Source organism: Delphinapterus leucas, chromosome 7, assembly GCF_059928025.1.
Source record: "Delphinapterus leucas isolate spDelLeu-1000000601 "Yukka" chromosome 7, BTC_Dleu_Yukka2, whole genome shotgun sequence".
NCBI lineage: Eukaryota > Metazoa > Chordata > Mammalia > Artiodactyla > Monodontidae > Delphinapterus > Delphinapterus leucas.
The window spans coordinates 46997119-47018608 of NC_143135.1; the positions used below are offsets into that span (position 1 = coordinate 46997119).

General features: G+C 58.4%; 1 protein-coding gene across 3 annotated transcripts in view; it reads right to left on the minus strand.

Annotated features, from left to right (window-relative positions):
- TUB (TUB bipartite transcription factor) overlaps positions 1–19751 on the minus strand; it is a 29534-nt gene extending 9783 nt beyond the window's left edge. For 2 of the 3 annotated variants that reach the window (XR_016393821.1, XM_089915202.1), the window contains exons 1-7: positions 17457–17906; positions 8436–8487; positions 7802–7964; positions 2282–2403; positions 1652–1849; positions 1266–1378; positions 273–387 (exon numbers count right to left, since the gene is read on the minus strand). Coding sequence is in view for 2 of the 3 variants with exons in the window: in XM_089915202.1 (XP_089771328.1) it covers positions 273–387; positions 1266–1378; positions 1652–1849; positions 2282–2403; positions 7802–7964; positions 8436–8487; positions 17457–17494 (801 nt within the window). In the remaining variant the exon portion in view is untranslated. Of the gene's footprint in view, positions 1–272; positions 388–1265; positions 1379–1651; positions 1850–2281; positions 2404–3333; positions 3502–4682; positions 4827–7801; positions 7965–8435; positions 8488–17456 lie in introns of all 3 variants that reach the window. The other variant, XM_022563135.3, reaches the window with a different exon arrangement.
- Between the last annotated feature and the right edge of the window lie 1739 nt (positions 19752–21490).

Sequence of the window (21490 nt, forward strand, 5' to 3'; positions counted from 1 at the left end):
CCGGAGGGAGGACTGGAAGGTTGCACCCACAGGAACCCAGGCCTTCAGCCTCCTCCTTTCCAGGAGGCATCCAGGCTGGGCTTCAGAGAGCCAGGCCTAGTCCCCAGAACTCGCCAAGCAGATGGCCAGCTGTGTCCTGTCCCAGGCAGGGGCCACTCCACTGCGCCTCCGTGTCTGCCCGTAAAGGTAGATGGGATAGGCCACAGATAGGTAGCAAGTCCTGAGTGTCACGTCTAACTTGGAGACCAAAGACCCGGGAGCCCATGACTCACGTAGCATACAGCAGCCAGCTCCTGACGTAAGGTTCCACTTTCCAAAGTAGATGATGCCTTCTGAGGGTTGACTCCATTGTCATAAACGGTGAACTTTGTGCCCATGAGGTTGGACCTGAAGGACAGGCACGATCAGTATAGGGTCATGCACCCTGTGCCCCAAGGCATGGAGCAGTTCAGAGGCTGTCCTGTGGCGAGCCTGCAAAGTATTCTGGGCTGGGCCAGAAGCGGACCTGGGGGCACAGGCACACTGCTCACGGAATCCCCATCTCTGGAGGCGCTTCTTGGACAGAAGGCCTCAACTTGCTCTGAGTTTAATCAAAGAGCATCTCGGTTCAGTTCAGGGAAATCTGAGTTCCACATAACGTCCCTGGAGGAACAGGAGCGGCTCCCTACATGGGAGGTGAGCCACCAGAGTGGCATCTGACAAGACTGCAGAGGGGACTCAGCACCCCATGGAGGATGGAGATGTTCTACTACTCTGTCCCATTCAGCCTGTGAGCTTTGGTCCAGCCCCATCTCCAGCTTTAGCTCCTGACTGCTAAGCTTGATTTATGCTCCCAAACCGGGCACTCTTCCTCGGCACACCTTCCCTCACCCGAGGCCTAGCTCAGAGCCTTTCCCCCACCCTGAGGTTGCTTTCTCTTCCCTCCAGGGCTCACTCTGAGCCATGCCCCTCGGCACTGACCATGGGGCTAAGGCGGCTCTTCCACGGTGGCCTACATCATCACTGACACCCTAGGGCTTGATCCAACCCTCTTTGCGGGCCTGCATCCCCTCTGCCTAGGAGCAGCTTAGGGTAGGGCATGTAAGGCCCATCTTCACATCGGCTCTAGGCTGGCACAGACCTGGGCCTATGGTTGATCTGATAGAAACGACTTTGGGAGAGGATCGACCCCTGGCCTGGATCTCCCTCGGGGACAGGAGATGCCCTCTACAGAGCCTGCCCCTGCCTGCCCCACCCCTGCCGGCCTCCTGGGGGAGTGCTCGTACCGCAGCTTCCCGATGTAGCTGTCCCCTCCTCGAGACAAGTCTGTTGGGTCCACAGAGATGAGGTAATTGGAAGTTTTACTCTTCTTTCTCTTCCTTCCCGCCAGGAGGAACACCTTGGGAGTGGAGCAGGGTCATGTTCCAGGCCCGGCCTCCAGTCCACACACAATCACGGGTGCCACTCACACACCTGCACTCACGAGTGACTCCCTTGCTTCAGCTCTTGAACATATGGGTGTGCACACACATATACACTGACCAGGCATGGAGGCTTCTGTCTCTTTGGGGGAACTGGCAGGTCAGTGCTGGAGCTGAGGCTTCCAGTCCCATTCCAGCCCCCAGGACTTCAAGCCCACAGGGTGAAAACTGTGTGTCCAAGCCAACCTCACCTTCTTCCCATCCTCACGGTCCAGGTGCAGAAAGTAGGTGGGGTACATGCCCCGGTCCATGCCCTTCTTGTCCCGTGTGATGCGGCACTTGATGGTGATCCCCTGTGGGGCCGGCCTCAGGACGAACTCCTCAAGATCCTGGACCTCAACATCCACCGACGGCTCTGGGGCTGGGGGGCTGGGGGCTGAGGCTGCCTCCTACGGAGGAGAAGGAGAAGCCTGAGCCCCAGGGACCCTGAACAGCTGAAACTGGTGGTCTGGTATCCAAAGCTGCCCCCAACGTGGTAGTGGTGGGAGACAGGGCAGGCCCCCTGGGATGTGGACCCAGCTATCCTGGCCCTGGGACCAGCAGCTAGCTTCCTAGCCCTTCCCTCACCTCAGCAGCCCTGGGGGTGGGGAAGGAGGAAATGGGCAGGTTCTCAGGGGCCATCCTGTCCAACTCCAGCTCCCCCCAGCCCCCAGCCTGGCTGAAGAGGACAGAAGAGCCCAGGCCGGAGAAGCTCCTGATAGGCACCTGGGCCCAGCCCCTGGCCCAGAAAAGCCAGCTCCCCGTCACTTCACACTCATTCCCCTCCCAGCTGGGTGACACTGCTGTCTGCCCCTCTGCTGAGCAGGAAGCTCCGTACTCACCCTGACGGACTTCCTGCTTGTCGCAGAGCTGGGGCGGGTGTTGCTGTTCAGCTGGGAGGAGCTGGAGCTGTTCTCGTCCTCGTCCTCCTCCTCCTCTTCGAAGCTCATGCTGCTGGAGACGCCTGGGCCACAGAGGAGCGGGAAGGGACGAGCGGTCACACAGGCACGCCCGGTCACCGGTTCCCAGGCTCTGAGTCACCCACACGTGCAGAACTGCATGTACACACGTGCATCCACACACTCCCACACATACAACCAGATGCACACAAGGACACCTTCTCTCTGGTGCGTACGAGAGCTGGAGCTGGTCACTATCCCAGGTGCAGGCCCCCTCCCAGCTTCGGCCGTCAGACCCTCCCTCTCGAGCGGTCAGGGTGCCCTGTCTCCGTGTAGCAAGTCCTGAGTTGAGCTGACCCCGCACTGGGAGCCTCCACTTCTGGCCTCAGGCCTACTAGAGGCCTTGGCTAGCACAGGCCGTGAAATCTCGCGAAAGGCCCGACTCCTTACTCAGCCTGATGCGTGGGGCCCACCAACTCCTCTCCAAAGCCTGCCTGGGCCCCCGGCTACGTTTTTCTCCACACCTGGGTTGCCATCTCCAGCCTCAAGGTGCCTCGACAGCCCTCTCTCCAGGAAGCTATCCCATGGTCAGGAAACGATGTGGGCAGCAGGTTTCCTGGGAGGATCTGCCTTGCCTCTCAACCCCCTAGCTCAGCAGACAGAGGGGGCACATTTCGCAAGCAGGAGCTTTTTCAAAGGAACCAAAGGGAAAGGAAACCTGTCCCCAAACCTGGGCCTCCCTGGGGGCAGATGGGGATGGGGAGAGACAGGGCTGGGCTGCGAGCCGGTTGGTTATCTTAGTTCACACTTCCCTTAACTCAGCCTTATCAGGGGCCCCTCCCTGCCCAAGTTTCTCATTGCTCTCCAAGTGTGCCCCACACCAGGGCCTGGGAGGGGCTGGAACAGACATAGGAGAGTCATGCTCCCCAAGAAGGGTGCATCTGAGAACCTGGGGCTGGGCTTGGGGGGCATCACTGGACCCCCACGGGGCTCACCCTTCCTCTGCATCGTGGCACGGATGTCCTGCCCACTGGGCCGTGTGCCCCCACCAGCGGCTGTCTCCCCCTCGTCCCGGGCGTGGTCTGACCGGCCCACAGTCAGGATCCGCATGGGGCCTCGGGCCTCGGACCTGTCTTCTGCCAGTGCTGCTGGCCCGCTGGTGCCTGCAGGCCACGGACACTCCTGAGTCCCATCCAGGGGTGGGGAGGGCGAGGGAGGAGCCTGGATTCTCAGATGTCCAGGAAGAGGGTGAGGGAAGAATGGGGGGACCCTCTGAAAACTTCATTGGCAAAACCGATTTTTTTAAAATGAATGACAGCTGTCTGTCAGCCTCTTAATGATCAGTGAGCTAGGAAGGGGCATGGGCTCCGTTTCTTCTGCCGTTCCCCCACATCTGTGGCCGAGGGTAGGACTGAAATGCCTCACATCCCAGGCAGACAGCAGACAGCTCCAAAACCAACTGCACGGTGAAAAGGACAAGAGGGAGAACAAGGCTGGATCCGACACAGCAAGGCCACCACTCGGCACAGACGCGGCCAGCTCCACGTCGTCAATGCTGATCTCTCTCCCTCACACACGCAGACTCACACACGTTGTAAAAACACACAGGGCCCCTCAAAAAAGACAGGTCGGCATACACTTGCTTTCCCGAATGGAGGGGCTCCCATCCCCCGTCAACCTTCCTGCCCAAGTTGCCACAGCTTCAGGACCAGAAGCAAGGCTCTACCCAGAATGCTGCGGTCAGCTCCACAAGCCCACGGACCCCAACACAACACTGTCCAACCATGACCCAGAGGCCCCGAAGCCACTCCGTGTACAAGGCTTGAGGAGACAGGGTGTCTAGTCAGCAGAGACAGGACTCGGGGCAGGGGCCCCTGTAACTGTCCTTGATCTCCAGGGGTCTTCTCTGGAGGGGCAGGAGCAGAGGGAACAGACTGGTCTGGGCCCAGAGGGTGGAACTGGGAGTAGGGAAGAGTCGAGGAAGCCCGTGAGATGCCTGAGCACTGCCCAAGGTGGGGACGGGCTGCCGGGAGACAGTGAGCCCCCCGGAGGGAGTGTCCTGTTCAGGGCGGAGGTAGAGGGACTCAGGCCCCCCTGGTGGGGAGCTGGACTTCACATCCTGGCAGCCCGCGAGGCCTGCCCACACCCACAGGCCAGCCCGGTGCCGCAGGAGCGAGAGGAGGCCTGTGAGCCAGCTGGGAAGCGGGGCCCGGAGTGCCACGTAGGGCCCTCGCCAAGGCCTCCCACCAGGTCCCGCACCCCGAAGTCTGGAGGATAAGCCTCCCGCCAACCCCACAGAGGGGGCTGGGCTTCCTGAGGACGCCGGCAGTGAGGGCAAGCCAACCTTTGTGCCTCCCCTTCTTCTCCTTCCCAGAGGCCACGCCCTGGCCCCCCGCCGCGGCGGCTGCCTTGGTTCTCTTGGCTGAGGCTGGCGCTGTGGGGCGGGCAGCTCCCAGTGGCACACTGGCAAGCGAGTCGGCCTCCTGAACTGCTCAGGAGAGAGCGAGAGACAGAGCGAGAGACAGAGCAAGAGAGAGCGAGAGAGAGCGAGAGAGAGCAAGAGAGAGCGAGAGAGAGCGAGAGAGAGAGCGAGAGAGACGGGCGCAAGGTGAGGCCAGAGCTCCAGCACAACACTTCCCAGTTCCCCCACCACTGGCCAAGCCCCGCCAGGGCCTCCACACGCCGTCTCTGCCAGGCAGGCCAAGCGGGAAGGAGGCGGCACCACCCCAGCCCCTGCGGGGTGCTAAGTCAACAGCCTGGCCCGCACCACGGCCAACCCAGAAGCAGAGCAGTCTGGGAGGGGGTGGGAGAGCGTCTGGGAGAATGTGGGCCATCGAAATGGTGGGTGAAAGACAGAAAAGCTGCAGCCCCTGGGAGAGGGTGGGAGAGCGTCTGGGAGAATGTGGGCCATCGAAATGGTGGGTGAAAGACAGAAAAGCTGCAGCCCCTGGGAGAGACCACAGCGAGGGCCAGCACCCCAGGGAGCTGCACTGGCCTCATGGGATGAGCCCCTGAGGCAGGACAATAAGGGACAGGAGCCGCACGCCAACAGAGAGGTCTCGGAAGGGCCACTGCTGGGTGTCTCCACGCTCTCCACACTTCAGAACCCCAATCTGCTCAGGGTCCTTGGGTGGTTTCCTAGTGCTCATAAGATGACCACCGACATCCTTCTGCAAGTCTGGCCTTCCCCTTGGTCTAACTGCACACTCCTCAGCTCCCGGGCACCCCAAGTCCCAGGCACACCAGGCTCTTCCGGTGCCTTGTACGTCCTGGACTCCCTCCTGCCACGGGGCCTTGCTCTTGCGGTCTCACCGCCTGAACCGCCTGAACCGCCCTCATTGCTCCCGCCCACGCTCCCACCAACTCCCATTCATCCCGCAGATTCCAGCTCAGACATCATCTCCTCGGGGAAGCCCTTCTCTGGCCGCTAGCCTGGGAGCAGGCTCTCTGCCATTCACTCACTGGGCCCGGCTTCTTTCTGCAAAGCACACCTATAACAATCTACTTCATTCTCTCTCTCCTCCTAGACCTTAGGGTCCATAAGAGAACAGAGACCACATCCGTTTGTGCTCACCCTGGACCCCCAGCCTCTAATCCAGAGCCTGACACGAATAGACCCTCAATAAACATTTAAGCAATGGGTAAATATACAACATGAATGAGCATGGCCAGTAGGTCAGAAACTCATTACTGGGATAAACTGTCCGTTCTGATTTATGTCAAACTCCCTCATCTTCCTCTGAGAATGATCCCCTTGTATATAACACCAAGAGCCAGCAGAGGGCAGAGCAGGAGGCAGCGGAGGCTACAGGGGGCAGGGCGGGCGGGGCTCCTGGAAACCGGAATCCCAGGTCAGCCAGCTGGGTGAGGGGCCTCCTCAGAGCTGGGGAAGCCGGGGCCGTGGAGAAGACCCAGCCCGGTCTGGAGTGGCAGCGGGGGACAGCATTCAGATGAGTGGCTCTTGGAACACACCATGGCTGCTTCAACTTTCAAAGCCCTGAGACACAATTTTCCTCACTTTACAGGGCAGGAAACAGACCCAGAGAAGGTAAGTGACTCGCTTATGGGGACCAGCGAGCAGATGACAAGTGAGCAAGCTGTCTTCTGACTTGGGCCGTTCGCTCTGTCTCAGAGGGGCTGCAGTCTTTCTGCGGGGCTGGCCCTACCCGGCACACAGTCGGTGCTCAAGAAACACCTGCCAAAGTGACCGCACAGCTGTGACCTGCCAGACTCTCTCAAAGCCTCTAGACGTTGGCCCTGGCGCCAACTGGCAGGGCCCGAGGTCCCAGGAGCAGGCTCCCCTCCCACGGGCAGCCTCGGATGGCCAGGTGCCAGGCTCCACTGGATGCAGAATGGCCGGGGCCTTCTCTGCAAGGCACTTCCGCCACCCTTGTGGCGGCACCCACAGACGAAGCACGCGGAGAAGCCTGCCAGGTTAGGGTGGGGCCGGAGGCCAGTTCCACGTGGAGCAGAGCTGGGACTGCCTCCCAGAGACTGACCCTCCCCTGAAGGGCCTCTCAGGTGGAGCATAGACATGCCAGCTGTGGCCCGAGCTGCTGAACTGAAGCACACAGGGGCGTTGCTGTGAAGGGGCCCCGAGGCGAGGCAACGACCAGTAGACTGAAGGGGCTGGAGGCAGCACGCCCTGAGGAAGCCGCAGAAGGAGGGGAACACCGTGGCTCCCTCCAGCTGCAAAAGCCAGATGCCTACAACCTTCTTAGAGTCACTGGCTAATGGAGAAGCCCCCGTGGTTGCCGGCACCAGCAGGGGGGAGCGGGGACTGAGTCTGAGCCCTCCTTTCAGGCTCAGAGAGACCAACCCTCCACTCAGCCCAGGGTCCTGAGCAGGAAGGAGGGTGCCGAGCACTGGGATGCAATGGAGCCACCCGGTTCCTGGGCCCAGGATGAGCTGCCGAGAGTCCCCTGCCGAGAACCAGAGTGTACACAGATGGGAGCTGCAGGCTGCTGGCTAGCACGGCTCCGTGCCGGCACCGGCAGGCCAGAAGCCAGGACACTGAGGGTGTGGGGAGGCCAGGGCGGGGAGGCAACAGGTGTCTGTCATAAGAGGCACGGGGCAGGCAGGAAGCTGAGATGGATTCCTCTCAGGAGGCAGCATGCTGGCGGGGAGCAGACTGTTCTGCTCCTGGGAGCTGCCTCCTGCTCTCAGGGAAATGTTTCAGATCAGAAACCTGGACTTTTGAACTCCAGGGTCCATAAAGCTGTACCTTCTGGCCCAGGCACCGGACTCAGGAGCCCAAGGCTCCAGGTCCCAGCCTCCCTCCGCCTGCCCCACTCAGCTGCCCACCTGGGCCGGGAGCCATACTCGGCCTGGGCACCCCTGACAGGATGAGCCCCCCGCCTACTCAGGGCAGCAGGAAGTCCCGGACGGGCTCCCCAAAGCAGTGCTGGGGTCTAACGCTGCAGCACAGGGGCCTCCCCAGGCTGTCCCAAGGGTGGGGTTTACCTTGGTAGCTGGCACTGCCACTGCTGCTGAGGTAGGACTCCACCAGGGGGGCCTGCTCCTCCGACTGCCGGGCCCGCCGGCTCCGGGGCCGCCCGTCGGCATTGGCCTGCACCATCAGGGGCTCCTGGCGCTTCTTCTTCTGCTTCTGCTCCAGCAGGGCCCGCTACAGAGGCAGCGGACAAGCACAGGGGTTGGCGGGCCCTGAGAGGGCCGACCGCCTCGCCCAAGGGAAGGTGGCCCAGACTGGGACCGGAGAGGACCTGCTCGCTCAGCTCGGTTCCAGAGGTCACAGTGCGGTCCACAGCCCACCCTGGCCTCATGGCCTTGGTGCCCCAAGACGTGGGGTCCAGCGGAAGCTGGCAAGTGTCAGCCCAGGCAGCTGCCCTGGCAGGATCACGGCACAGACGTCCAACTGCGGTCACCCAAGCTGCCCACCGGCAGAAGCCCCAGATGCCGGGGCAGTGCTAATGCCGAGCTGGTAAAGGAGAGAGCTCGCCTCTCTTCTCCTGGGAGGGGCCCCTCTCCCCACCAGGCAGGATCACCCCAGGAAGGAGGACAGCCCTCCCCCCGGCCCAGACTCTGGCCGGGATAGCCAGCGCTGACCACCCTTCCGCCCGGCTCCAGCCTCACTCACCTGCCGATCGAGCTTCTGCTGCCGCAGGTTGTTGCCCTCATCATCTAAGACACTGCAGACGGAGAGACGAGTACTCAGGGCCTGCCCACAAGGAGCCAGGACAGCCCAGAGGCCACCCCCAGCCACGCCTGGTCTCTTTAAACCCCTCCCGTCATGGCTGCTGGGCATGGGAGGGGGAGGAAGGGTGAAGCTACCATCTGGGAACCAGCTTGAGACATGAAGCCATGAGCCATCTTTCTGCCACTTTGGGGACTTATCTCCTGCTGGGATGCCTGCTTCCCAAGGACTTCCCAGTCCGCCCTGCCCCAGTGAATATAGAGGAGACATTCCCCTTGGGTCCATGAGAAGGGCCAGGCATCAGGCACAAGCCAGGCCCGAGGCTGGGCTTCAGACCCAAGAGCCTGTCCCTCCAGCTCCATCTTTCCGTCCTTTCTGGTGGAGGCTGGGTCTTCTGAAGCAGACTCTCTCCCCACCCATTTAAGGCAAACTCCTGGCTCTCCAGGTGGTAAAGTGGAAATGCTGACACTGCCCCCCCCCGGCACCACCCCACTTAAAGAGGACTGAAGGTCCCTTCATTTGGGAGAGTGAAACTATGACACCAACCAGTCCCTCGGGAAATGGCTAGGGCTGGGTGCAGATGTGCGCAGGGCAGACACAGCCCATCAACCGGCCACCAGGCCCTTTGCCTGGCCACAGACACAGCGTGGGCGGCTGCAGGGCATCAAATCCTTGAGTCCCTACCTACGGTGTTGGGACGGGCAGCAGCATCTCGCACAGACCAGCTCTGCTGCCAAGTGAGGCAGAGCACAAGTAGGGATCCCCAACCACTTAACTTTGTTTCTAGTCTAAGACACATGCATGAGACCTAGGCCCAAAGCTATAAAGCCAAGGTCAGGACAGCTGCATGGGGTGGGGTTGGAGCCTGAGGATCTGAGCTCTGGGAACTCCAGGCTGCCCTGGCCCAGTTATTCCAGAGCCTGCCCCTGAATCAGACCTTGTGTGGATGCCTGCACAGGTATGTCCAAGTGTGCTGGGTTTGTGTGTGAGGCTGCAGGAATATCTCATGCGTGTGCACTGGGAGATGTCCAAATGTGTGAGGGCATCTACATGTGTAAGCACACACCTGAACATAAATGCATGCAGACACCCGTTTAAGAGGCGGGTGTGCTTGTGTGTAGCTAAGTACAGTACACACGTAAGGGGGAAAGATGAGGTCACATCACCCTGAAGACAAGGTGAAGCATTTCCACCTACTTCTGACAGCAGTAGCCCCTTCCACCTGGAACAATCGACCTGAAACGTCGTCTCAGCTCAGGCAAACTACTTGTGCTGCGGAAGCCAGCCAAAGGGTGGCAGCAAGTCCATGGATTGCAGACAGCCCACCACCCACCTCTGGCTTCACCTCCCTGGCCACAACCTGTGAAGACTGCATATTTTGAACTAGCAGCTGTCCTACCTACTTGCCAGCGGGGAAGGACTTTCCTGATGCCCGTGGGCTGCTCTACACGCAAGAGGAGCCCCAGCTGTGATCTGGGGCCCTGCACAGAACAGCCTCATTCACCAAACCCTCGGCTGCCAGAGCACAGGAGAATACACGACTCAACAGACACGCTTCTGGTCAAGGCCTCGGTCTACCTAAAGGAGCCCACCTGCCTAAGAGCGCACAGCCGCACATGGCCTCCCTGAGGGCAATGCCAGGCCCAGAGGACAGGAATAGCTCTGAAAAATCCCAGCTGGCTGGGGTGGTGAGTATTCCATCACAGAAGACCACACCACAGGCTGGAGGGGGAGCACCAGGGTGAGCAGGATGTGCCTGGGAGCCCTGTCAGGTCCGAGAGGCTACAACTCCTCCTCCTGTCTCTCCACCTCCAGTCCACGGCCTGACTGGAGAACGCAAGGGCGAAACGTCTTCAAAGGGTGAGTGTGCAACACCACTGTCCACTGTGGTCTGTGGCTTCCAGGATATGGGTGACAACTACAGTCTGGCTCTGTGTGCCACGTGGCCGAGAGGAGCAAAACTGCGCCCTGCTTGCCAAGCTCTGTGCCTGGCCCACACAGGGCAGCCTGCCATCTCAGGCATGTCCTGGTGGTTGGGCCACAGGAGCCCATGTCACCTCCACAAGGCCGTGCTGGCTCCTCCCCTTCCTGCCAGCAGGAGAGACCATTCCCTGGCTCACCGGGATGACGCGAGCCACTGCACTCTCACAGGACAGGCCCGGGGGCAGTCACCTGGGTCGTCCCTAGCCCTGGGCTTGGCTGAGCAAGACACAGACGATTATTTCCATGGTGCTGACACCATGAAAGGCGCTGACCCCTAATATGAAGGGGCGACATCCCGCTGAGAGGTAAGCTCGCGTTAGCAATGCCACCTCCAAACTGCTGGTCACAGTGGCTGCTCGACTCATCCATGAGGGGAGGACGTCTTCCTGCCACAGGCCACTGTCCCACTTCCATGGAGTTTCCACGCAGTTCCACGAAAGCATCACTTCCTCTTCCTCTGTCCCCACCCCTTTCCCTGATGGCGGAGAATGACAAAGAGCCTTAGGCTTTAGTAACACTGGTCAGCAGGTACGATTATAGGTAGAATGGACTTAGTCACTGGCCTTCAAAGAAAGATGGATGAACACAAGGGTGAGGCTTCTGAAGAGATTCCAAAAACTCAAGACACCCCAGAAGTGCCTGGAGAGCCGCCCACCTCTTCCCTCACCACCAGGCACGCTGCAGGAGTGGACGATGCAAGGCTGGGAGAAGCAACACGTGCTCGGTGAATAAGGACACGCCTGGCTGAGCAAGACCCATCCAGGAGGGCTGACAATCCAACCGAATGAGGAGGCTCCGAGAGTGGGCAGCGCCACGTGCAGGACAGCAGGCTCCTGGTACAGCACGGCGTTTCCAGGAGAGCCGCAAAGGCACCAGGTGGACCACATCACCCAGCATAGGCAAGCCTGTACCGGGTGGTGTTTCTGCCTGACAACAATGTATCCGGAGCACACAACATCTGTCCCTGGTGAATGACAAAGACTCCCCTGCACACAGCTGAACAATGACAATAATGACAGCGTCTCCAGGGACAGCAGAACAGAAGCTCCTCTCTCCTCCGCAGCAGGCCCAGGCCCCCTCCCCTCCCCGTCCACCAGATGTCCCTGCCTTCCCATCTCCTGTGACGGAATCTCTCCTAGGCATCTTCCTTCCTCAGGACACACCCAGGCCTGCCTCTTTCTCACGGCACTGTTCTAGACAGCACTAAACGATAACCCTGAGAGCAGACAGTAATGGCTTTTTAATGACTCGGGCTCCTATAATGGAACCACTGCCAAGCCCAGGCTGCCAGCTGCAGCCCCGCCAGGAGACTCAGACAGGAGACAGGGCACTGATGGATGGGTCTTCCAGCTGACCCTGGCGGCTGCTTCACGACGGTCGCCTCTTGCTGAGGGGCGGACCAGGGAGGCCCAGGGAAACACCGGTCACGGGCTCATGAAGGCCAGAGAAACCTGGTCTGCTGTGCCCACCAGTCCATTTGCTCTGCCCAAGGCCAACCAAGTGGCCCCCTCCCCTCCCAGGAGACAGCCCCTCCACATCCCCTTGCTTCTTCTGAGGCGCCAGACAGGTATCTGAAGAGTGAACCGTGTGTGACAACAAAAGAGTCAGGGACATTTCCCCCACGGCTGGAACAGCCAGACTTGGCCAACACAGTTAGGAAGTGGGTGCCCCCTCTCTTAGACCCCACCTCCATGCTGCAGCTCATCCACCAGAGCTGACCAGAGGCCTGGCGGCCAGGCCAACCTCAGGGCAGACCCACTCTCCGTGCCCACTCCCCGCCCTCTGCCCTCCTTCCTTCCCCTCAGTCACAGTGGAACCTGCCCCTGCTGGATTCAGGCAATCAGGGAAGTGGGCTGTCAGGGGAGGAAAGACCACCCAATGTGCTTGGCTGCAAACTCTGTGGCGCATGCCAGACCCCACCCGCCCACCCAGCATGTCTAGATCTATGGCTTCTGCTGCCAAGTGGCTAACTGGAACATCGCGGGAAAGACACACGGTGGGGCAGCTCCAGAAGGGAGAGGACCACGCTGCTCGCAAGAGTTCCAGCCTCACAAGGTGAGGCGTCTCCATTCCAGCCACTGGTTCCCAAACTTACCAGGTGAATCCAAACTGCTGGGGGCACTCAGCCTCGCCTGATAATTCAGACCTGCTGGGGAAGATGCCCCACAATGAATCCTCCACCTTACACTTCCTTTTTTAAAGCAAGTGATTCTAATGCTCAGCCATGCAAACAGAGACCAGGAGCCAGAGCTGGGGATCTCTAAAGAACAAAAAAGAAACTGAGGAGCTGCCCTAAGGCTGGAAGCATGCAAGCACAGCCTTCTGTTCAGATGGGGGAAGAAATTATAGTGTGCAGATCCGTGTGGCCCCAGGTAAGACCGTGTGGAAGGGGTCGACTGAACAGCTAGAAGGGACGTGACCGTTAGGGTCAGGCCAAGTGTGCAAGTCAGGGCACACGTCCACGGACCTATCAGAAAAGACAGGAGGACAGTACAGCCAGGCTTCCGCGTGGAGCTGCAGGGACCGGCAGCGATACCATGCGGGGGAGACAAAGCCACATAAGCGGTGTGCCAGGCCAGTCAGACGGACAAAGGTTCTGGCAACAGTGCGTCATGCCATCATCAAAGGAGGTTTCTAGCATCATGCTTCTCTTGGTTAGCGAGTTTATCGATGACCTGACACAAGGCAGCCCTCTCAGCAGACTTACAGGTGACACAAAGTAGAAGACATACTAACTGTTCACTAAGAGAGTATGAATTCAGAAGACCCTGGAAACCTAACAGGAAGTGGTCAAGTCTTACAGGTGGGCCCCCAAACCCAGGTCTTCCCACGCAGGCAGAATGGAGGAGACAGGGCTTGACAAGCAGCCTGATGAAAGACTCTGCGGTTTTGTTTAGGGACCTTGAGGTGACTGATCCGTATCAAAGCCATCCCACGGGGGTGCCGAGGCCTGGAGGACAGCGACAGGAGCAGGGGTCCAGAGAGAGGGAGGAAAAGCCTCACTCTGCTCGGTGCTGGACAGCTGGACAGGCCACACCCAAGCCCCCGCCTGCGGCTCCAGGATCCGCGCTGGAGGAGGGCAGAGACCAATCTGAGGGCATCACAGCATCCCTGCTCCCTGAATCATCTGTCAACCTTGTGCGTCCTCCTTCCACCCCAGGCAGCAGCAAGACGACTTCCCAAAGACGCTCACGGTGGGAAAGGAGACAGACTCCCTGCGGAGCTGGGAGCGGAGATTCTGCTCTTCCTTCCCGTTGCCTTAAGTGAAGCGGTGGGCCAGAGCCTGGGCACCTCTGAGGCTCCACCCAGAGGCAGAACTGAGAGTCGGAGTCTTGTTTAATAAGTAGTCATTCCATTCCCCGGTAAGCTGAGTTGAGAGGAGGGGGATCCAAGAGGATCTTAACGAGGACCAAGAGGAGGGGAAGCCCAGAGACAGGCTTAGGCTCACCACCGCAAGGGAGGATTTTCTAACGCTCTCGTCCACCTGAATGGAGGCTGTTCGCAGGGATGCTGCACAGGGAGCATTCACACAGAGGACCGGACAGCCTGTGAGGGCCACTCCTGCCTGAGGTTCTCATTCTCTGACCTAGAGCTGTGCTTTTCCAGCAGCACTCAGAAAGCCCCACTGTGAGGGGAGAGGACTGCAGCCCTTAGGTGTGCTGAGGACACAGGTGTGGCACCAGGAAAGCCAGGAAGTCCTAAAATCCACCTGGGGATGCCACTTTGTTTCAAAGTAGTGGGCATCACATCCATGCTGGGTCATGCCAGGCAAACAGGCTGCTCTCCAGATGCAGTTCCTGGTCTCCAGGAGTTCACGGCCCAGTGAGGGAGACAGCGGGCAACGGCCGCAGGACCGTGCAGACAGAGCACTGAGGACGGGGCTGGCCATCACTCCCACGCTCCAATACACCTGTGGGCAGCAGGCTTTCCTGACTCTCAGCCCTCCACCTACAACCCATAAAAAGCTGTAAAATCATGAACCAGGGACAGTTAATGCTCCTCAAGAACACAGGTGAAGACAGAATGGCAGAAATAGAAATCAGTAGTAGTAATAATAGAAAAAAAGGCAAAAAGCTATTCCAACTGCTACACTTTATCAACTAAATGGCTCGCTTCTAAGTCAGAATGTGAGATTAATCTGTGATCATTATAAACTGAGTCACAATTACCCTTAAGATGATCATCACCAGCTGTCACTGCTTCAAAGAAAAGGAGCCGGGCCCAGGGGACGCAGGTGCAACCACCACAGAGAGAACAGAGCCCTCACCAGGAGAGCTAACGAGATATCGACCGACCTCTGGTCCCCAAGCCAAATGACACATTCCGGTCTGACATGAGGGAAACCCCACACGAAAACACGTGCACACGTACCCATCCCCCTCAACTGCAAGTGCACTGCCTTGCCGCCTTCCGTCCCACTTTTCTCTGTAATCAGGCAGGCATGTGGCTTTGACTGCAGTCAGCAGCCCTGCTAGTGCAAAAGGCCACTTGCATCTCCTCTCAGCCAGATCTCCCCATTCTGGAAGTCTACACCCAAGTCCAGTGCTTTCCCAGGCACAGTACAGGCTCAGAAAGACCCCAGCAAGGCAGGAGAGAGTCTGGCAACTTCTGACTACAGCCCGCCCCCAGCTAGACACCTACCCTCCCTGCCACAGAGCAAGAAGGCAGGGTGGCAGAGCACTGGGACAGTGCCCAGGGCAGGGCCACAAGGGTGCCAAGCTGCTCCCTGGGGCTGGGCTTCGGGGCGGCAGGATTCCGCGCTCCAGCTGGAGTGTGTGGGCTCAAGAAAGGAATGAGGGGATGGCATTGCTGGGCCTAGGCTGGGGCAAGTGCCAATTCACTCTCTGCAGGATGCCAGTGCCTGGGCACTCGCCGCCGGAGGACAGAGCCCTTTTCCAGAGACGACCCGACCTCCCTAGGGCCCTCTTTCCCAGAGGCAGGCTTAAGCCCCCCCAGTCTGAGGCAGACTTTCTCTAAGACCTGTACTCATTCTACAAGTTGCTTTGGTCCTTGGCTCCTGGGAGAGGCTTCCTTGAACCACGATCTGGCCTGGCCCCCAGCTTGCCATAATCTAAACACGCCGTCATATCCCAGCCCCACGTGCTGCCCCTGTCCTCCCTGCCTCCTGAGTTAGTCTGTGGCCACCACCCTGCCACCAGCACCCCCGTTCAGGTGCTTCCCCAGCACTAGAGGCCTCTGAGCCCACAGGCACTGTCCAGGCACCTCTGCTGGGTGATTAGAAAAGGTTAATGATACTCTTTGTGGCGGCACTGTCTTCTAGAAGGTCCTTAGCCCACATGTTGTCAAGAAGGCCAGGATGCTCCGGAAACGACTTGTGCCCCCAGCCGGGATGCCCTGTGCAGGGTGACAGCCCTCCTAAGTCAGCACAGCCCCGGTCCCCTGATGGGAGAATCTCCTGGTCTATGCGAGGCTCTGAGGTGTGACTGTATACGTCTACCAGAAACCCTGGGTTGACCCGTGTGTGTGCACACATGTGTGTGTGTTGGTGGGAGGGGCACCCACAAATTCTAACTTGGGAAGCCCTGAAGCACCCAAAGGTGCTGAGATTAGAGACAACAACAGTTCTCAAGACAAACTCTGAATCCCCAGGCCAGTGACAGGTGCTTCTTTGTAGAAGGATCTGCTCTTAACAAGCCTCAGGCAGTTTCAGCTGGTTTCCATTTTGGATGCTGTCTGGACAGACTCATAGAAGAACTCTGTCAGAATTACTTTCTATCAGTGACTGGAATCAGTTCCCTTTGAGGGTAGGCTGTGATACAAGGCAGGTCTGGCGAGGCTGTGCCTACCAGCCACAAGCATGTGCACCTGGGCCAGCAAGAACATAGTGGACCCTAGCAGTGGGCACCCCTTTTACACACATGCCTCTCAGGGGAGGCCTGGAGATAGCCCCGTAGCCCATGGCAACCAAGGAGCCAATGGGTGGCCAAGGATCTGGTGCTGCCATGGCAATGAGCTCTTTTCCAGTGGTAATGAAGAGAATGGAGTAGAGTGGATGTAGAAAGGCCTGCACCTGTGCAAGCCCCAGGGACCCCTCCCCCACCCCGACCTCCACACAGGCAGGAAAGCCCAGCTGTCCTTGGGGCAGACCACAGCATCAGGGAACACAGGGTGGCCATGCTTCCCTGAGTGTGTCTGGGTTCCTAGGTGCTCTTGTGCACGTGAACGCAGTTCTCATATATTGTGAGTTGGTGTGTGTCCAGGTGTAAACCAGTTAGCAAGTGGATTTCTGACTCTCTGAAAGATATGAGTAGTCTTGTGTGTGGGTAGTGGGAGGCAGGTATTCCCCAAATATAGGATGTGTATGTGCACGGATAGGCAGGAGTACACCTGTGTGAGCCCGAGAATCTGTATCTGTGTGTGTGTGTGTGTTTGTGTAGCAATACATGGTGCTTGTGTATAAAAGCAGTCTGTGCTTTAGGTTCAGAATGACTGTCTCCAGGAATTCATGCCCTGAGTGTGTGAACCGACCAGCAGGGGAGTCTTTGGTCCTGTGGATGCATGCCTGCAGATGTATGGGTGTGTGTACGCCGCTATACTGGCCTAAGACCGGTGTGCTAGGCCTAGGAGGGGGCTCAGCACCGTTCACTCCCTCCCCAGGCGGCCACATGGCACTGACTGCCCCAAGGCCCACACAGGCCCAGATCACTGGCCTCTTCCAGCAACCCCGGCGGATAAGTGGGGGAGCGGAGCACGCTAGTTCAGTCCACTGGGGCCCCCAAAGTTGGGGCAGGAAGGCCCAGAGCCTCCAACCCGCGCCCCCGGGGCTGGGCCAGATGAAGAGGGTACAGCTGCCCTGCGCCCCAGTCCAGTGTCCCCAGCCAGCCCTGCGCTCCGAGTTCGGGGTGGTGGGCACCTTGGCCCGGCACCCTTGACCCTGCCCCAAGCCCTCAGCGTTGGAGGGTGGTGGGCCAGGCCCGAGCCCCCGAGTCGAAGAGAAGGTGGGGGCCGGCGCCCGCGTACCTGTAGGGAATCCAGTCGGAATGCGGCTTGGAAGTCATGTCTCTCGGGGGCGGGGCGGCAGCTGCGGCTCCGGAGGCCGGGGCCCGCGGGGGCCGGCGCGGGGGCCCTGCTCAGCTCCCGGGCCGCCCAGGGCCGCATCCTCCCGGGCCGGAGCGCTGGGCCCCGCCGAGGCCCGCGCTGCACGCCAGGGCCCCGGCTGCGGGCTCGGCGAGCGACTGCCTGCGCGGCGCGACGGGCGAAGCAGCGGAGTGCGCGGGGCCGCCGCCGCCGCCGCCGCGGGCGGGCGGGCGTGCGCGCGCGTGGAGGCGGGAGAGGCCGTCCACACCGCCCGGCGCCGCCAGAGGGGCTGGGTTCCGCGCCCAGCGCCCGAGCTCTGCTTGGCAGCGGCGGCCCGCCCCCTCCTCCCTCGCCCCGCCCCCGGCGGAGACCCCACCCCCAGACCGGCTCCGGCTTCCCAAACGCCCCCATCCCCCTCACCGAAAGCCCGGGTCGCCAGGCTCCGCACACGTGACCGCGCCTGAGCCCACTTTGGGTGAACAGGCGCTGTCACTGGGCGGGTCTCCGACCTCAAGCCTCAGTTTCTCCTTCTGTGAAACGGGGATAATTCTAACACCTGCCTACCTGGCCTACCTATCTCCAGTAAGGGATGGGAAGCCTATGCTCAAATGGAGGGGGAGGGGAGAAGTAGGGGGTGGTATCCAGTTGTATAGGAAGGGAATGATGCCAAAAAGGACCGAAAGAGGTCCTGGGGAACGTTCAGGTCCGAAGCATGGAGGCTGAGCTTCCCCCCTCCATGCCGCCTCCAGTTCTCACATGCCGCCCGGGGGACCTTCTTTCTTTGGTTTTAGTAAAGGAGTTGTTTCCTCATTGCGGAGGAGTGCTTCCCCTCTAAGCAGTCAAGGCAAGGATACATTTACCGTCTATTGCATCCCCAGCCGTTGTAAATTTATATTACTTAATCTCCACAGCAGCCTTGAGAGGCAAGTAGTTGTTCCTGTTTCCCAGAGAATAAAGCCTCAGGAAGGCTAAGATGCCCAAGGACGTAAAGCTTGGCAGCCATGGAGCTGAAAAGGAACCAGGGTCTCTGCCCTCCAAAGCCCTTTCTAAGGGCCACACTTAAACGGAGGCAAAAACCTCTCAACAAAGATAAACTTACAGTCTCTGAGCACTGAGGAGGTCCTGGCTGTGACGAGCACCAACTTTAAAGCAAACTGAAATGTTGAGGTGAAGGATAGCAAGTCCACAGCAGGGCTGGCAGAAGCAGGGAGGAGAGACCAGGTGATCTTGGAGGGGTCTGCTGAGGGGCACCGTCTCCACACTGCAGGTGGGTGTCTCCTCCTGCGTACCCTGGATTCAGCAGTGCCATCCCCCAACCACGGCAGAAGTGTGTCCATGTGGGATCCTTTGACTGCCTGACTGGTGGGGAGAGAGTGTAAGGACAGCCAAATGGGCTGAGGGAGGGCCCCATCCTACTGCCCTGGGTCCACAGCCGGGACTCCCCACCCCAGGACTTTGCCAGCCTTGCAGCCTGACACATTTGCTATAAAAACAATAACCAGGACATTTGGAGCATTTGCTGAGCATCAGGTGCTAGCTATATACTGTAACTCGTAATCCTCAGAACCACCCTAGGAGGTAGGTGCTATTATCATACCCATTTTATAGCAGAAGAAACTAAGGCACAGAGAAGGCAAAGATCTTGCCCAAAGTCACACAGCTGGTCAATGGTGAAGCCAGGATTCACACACAGCCCTTGTCCTTAGCTTCCTCCTGCCTATCACAGTTCTTGCAGTGCTCATGCATGCACGCACCCACACCCAGCCTCCCTCTTCAGGCTTCTGGAGTGGACAGGTCATATCCATCTCCAACTGGCACAGCATCGACGCTTGCCAAAGGCTGTGACCTCTGATTATTTATCAAGCTCCAAGAGCTATCACTGTCAATGGGGACAGAGGGCAGACAAAAAAATTCACCCCAGAGCAGGGTGCAGGGGGCAAAAAGTAGGGCTGTTTCCTTGCCTGCTGGGATACTTGGCCTGGGCCTCCGTTTTCACCCCTGTCGGGCTCCCAGGAAGGGCAGCAGAAAGGGACTGGTCCCTGCCTTGGAGACCAAGGCAGCATAGCAAATCACTACCTGAGGGCCTCTGTCTGTCAGGACCTATGGACAGAACCCTGCATGAAAGCAAGAGGTCAGCCCCACCCTCCAGACCATCAGCAGCTACCACTTCAGAGATGAGCTTAGACGACTTCCTCTTCAAGAACCTAAGGCTGCTTTTCCCTTTTATTCCCAAATTATCTGACACCTTAAAGCAATCAGAATCAAGTTGGAAGGTCTCGGGAGCCTGGAGTAATTGAATCTATTAAATAGACACTTTAAGTTCTGTCCTAAGGGAGCAAAATCTGGAGTCAGAGTGAGATGCAGAAATAAGACGGCTCTCCATGTCTCTTCCTGCCAAGGCTGTGTGTGCACGTGGGATATGGGGGAGCCAGTGGGGCTGTGTGCCATGTATGTGTGTGTGTGTGTGTGTGTGTGTGTGTGTGTGTAAGGTGTCCCTGCAGTCAGAATGGGTCTGCACAAGAACATTTGCTAGTTGGTATGTTGATTGTGTGCATGGGGAGAATCTAAGCATGTGCTTCTGTGAGTTCTACGGGGATGTGTGAGTGTTCACGCTCAACTCAGAACTGGTGGTGGGTTTTGCTGCTTAGATGGCTTCCCTGGTTGACATCTTAAGCCCAGGCCCTCGGCTTCTACCAAAAAGCCACCCCAGAAAGCAATGTGAAGAATATTGTACTAAGCTGTGGTTAAAATACAGCTCTGCTGTACACTGACCCTTGAAGAAGTACCTAAGCTTTCTAAATTTAGCCCAGGAACAAGGTTACCTCCACTGAAACATAGCAAACCCACACGGCCTCCTCACCACCTGTCCAATTCCTCAAGGATGAGGTATTTACTGTGAATTTAAATTCTCCTCGTTGCATCTTAGGCATTTTCAAACATAGTCATGGTTTGTGAGTGGAGTGAAAGAATGCATGGGAACAGAAACAACCCGAAGGAGACCCTCACGTCTGCCATCCCAGCTGGAGATGTGAGCTCCCCTCAGCAAGGCTAGTTCATCCAAGGAAGAAGGTGCATCGCAGTGCAAGCTCCCCTCAGCAAGGCTAGTTCATCCAAGGAAGAAGGTTAGCATTTTGGCACTGTGCTACTTCCATGTGGAGTCTTAAATGTTCTATTTCTAATTTAACTGTTTTATTGAGTGTGGGCCACCTCTCATCAATTTTGGAAGCAAAAGGATATAAATAATAAAACAATATCTATTCAGATTGGGTACCAAGTCCCAAGGTGTCCTGCCTCCTAGCTTGGCATCGTACCCTTGCATTCTGAGGAAAGCAATGCAATCAACCAAACGGCAGCTCAACCCGACTGGGCTCAAGGGTCCATGCAGCACTTTGGCAGGCATCAGGCTCAACCCTGCTCTCAGGGAGCTTTCAGTTTGGCAGGAGAGACAGAAAGCACCAAGGTTCTGGAGTCACAATCCAGGTGTACGAAGTGTTGGGAGCAGCCAATTGTACTGAAGGAAGGGGAGTCAGGTTAGGACAAGCGTTTCCTGAGAATAAGAAAGGATGACAGTTGAATTGGACCTTGAAGGATGAGGAGGGTTTGTTTGGGGTTTTTTTGGCCTCACTGCAAGGCATGCGGGATCTTAGTTCCCTGACCAGGGATCGAACCCACACCCCCCATGCAGTGGAAGCACAGAGTCTTAACCACTGGACCGCCAGGGAAGTCCCGAGGAGGGTTTTGATAGACAGATGAGAAAGGAAGTGGGGGGCGAAGTTTAACAGTTCCTGAGATTCTACGGCTGGCCAGGCGTGGTCCTGGGCTCTTTTACCAAAGGGCATTCTGGACAAAGAGGATGACATGAACAAAGGCAGGGGATGTGAGAGTCTGTGACCAATGCACTTGAAAACCTAGTACAAATCACCTAATGTGGTGGCATGTAGGTGAGTGGTTCAGTGTGGCACAAGGGTCAGGTCACA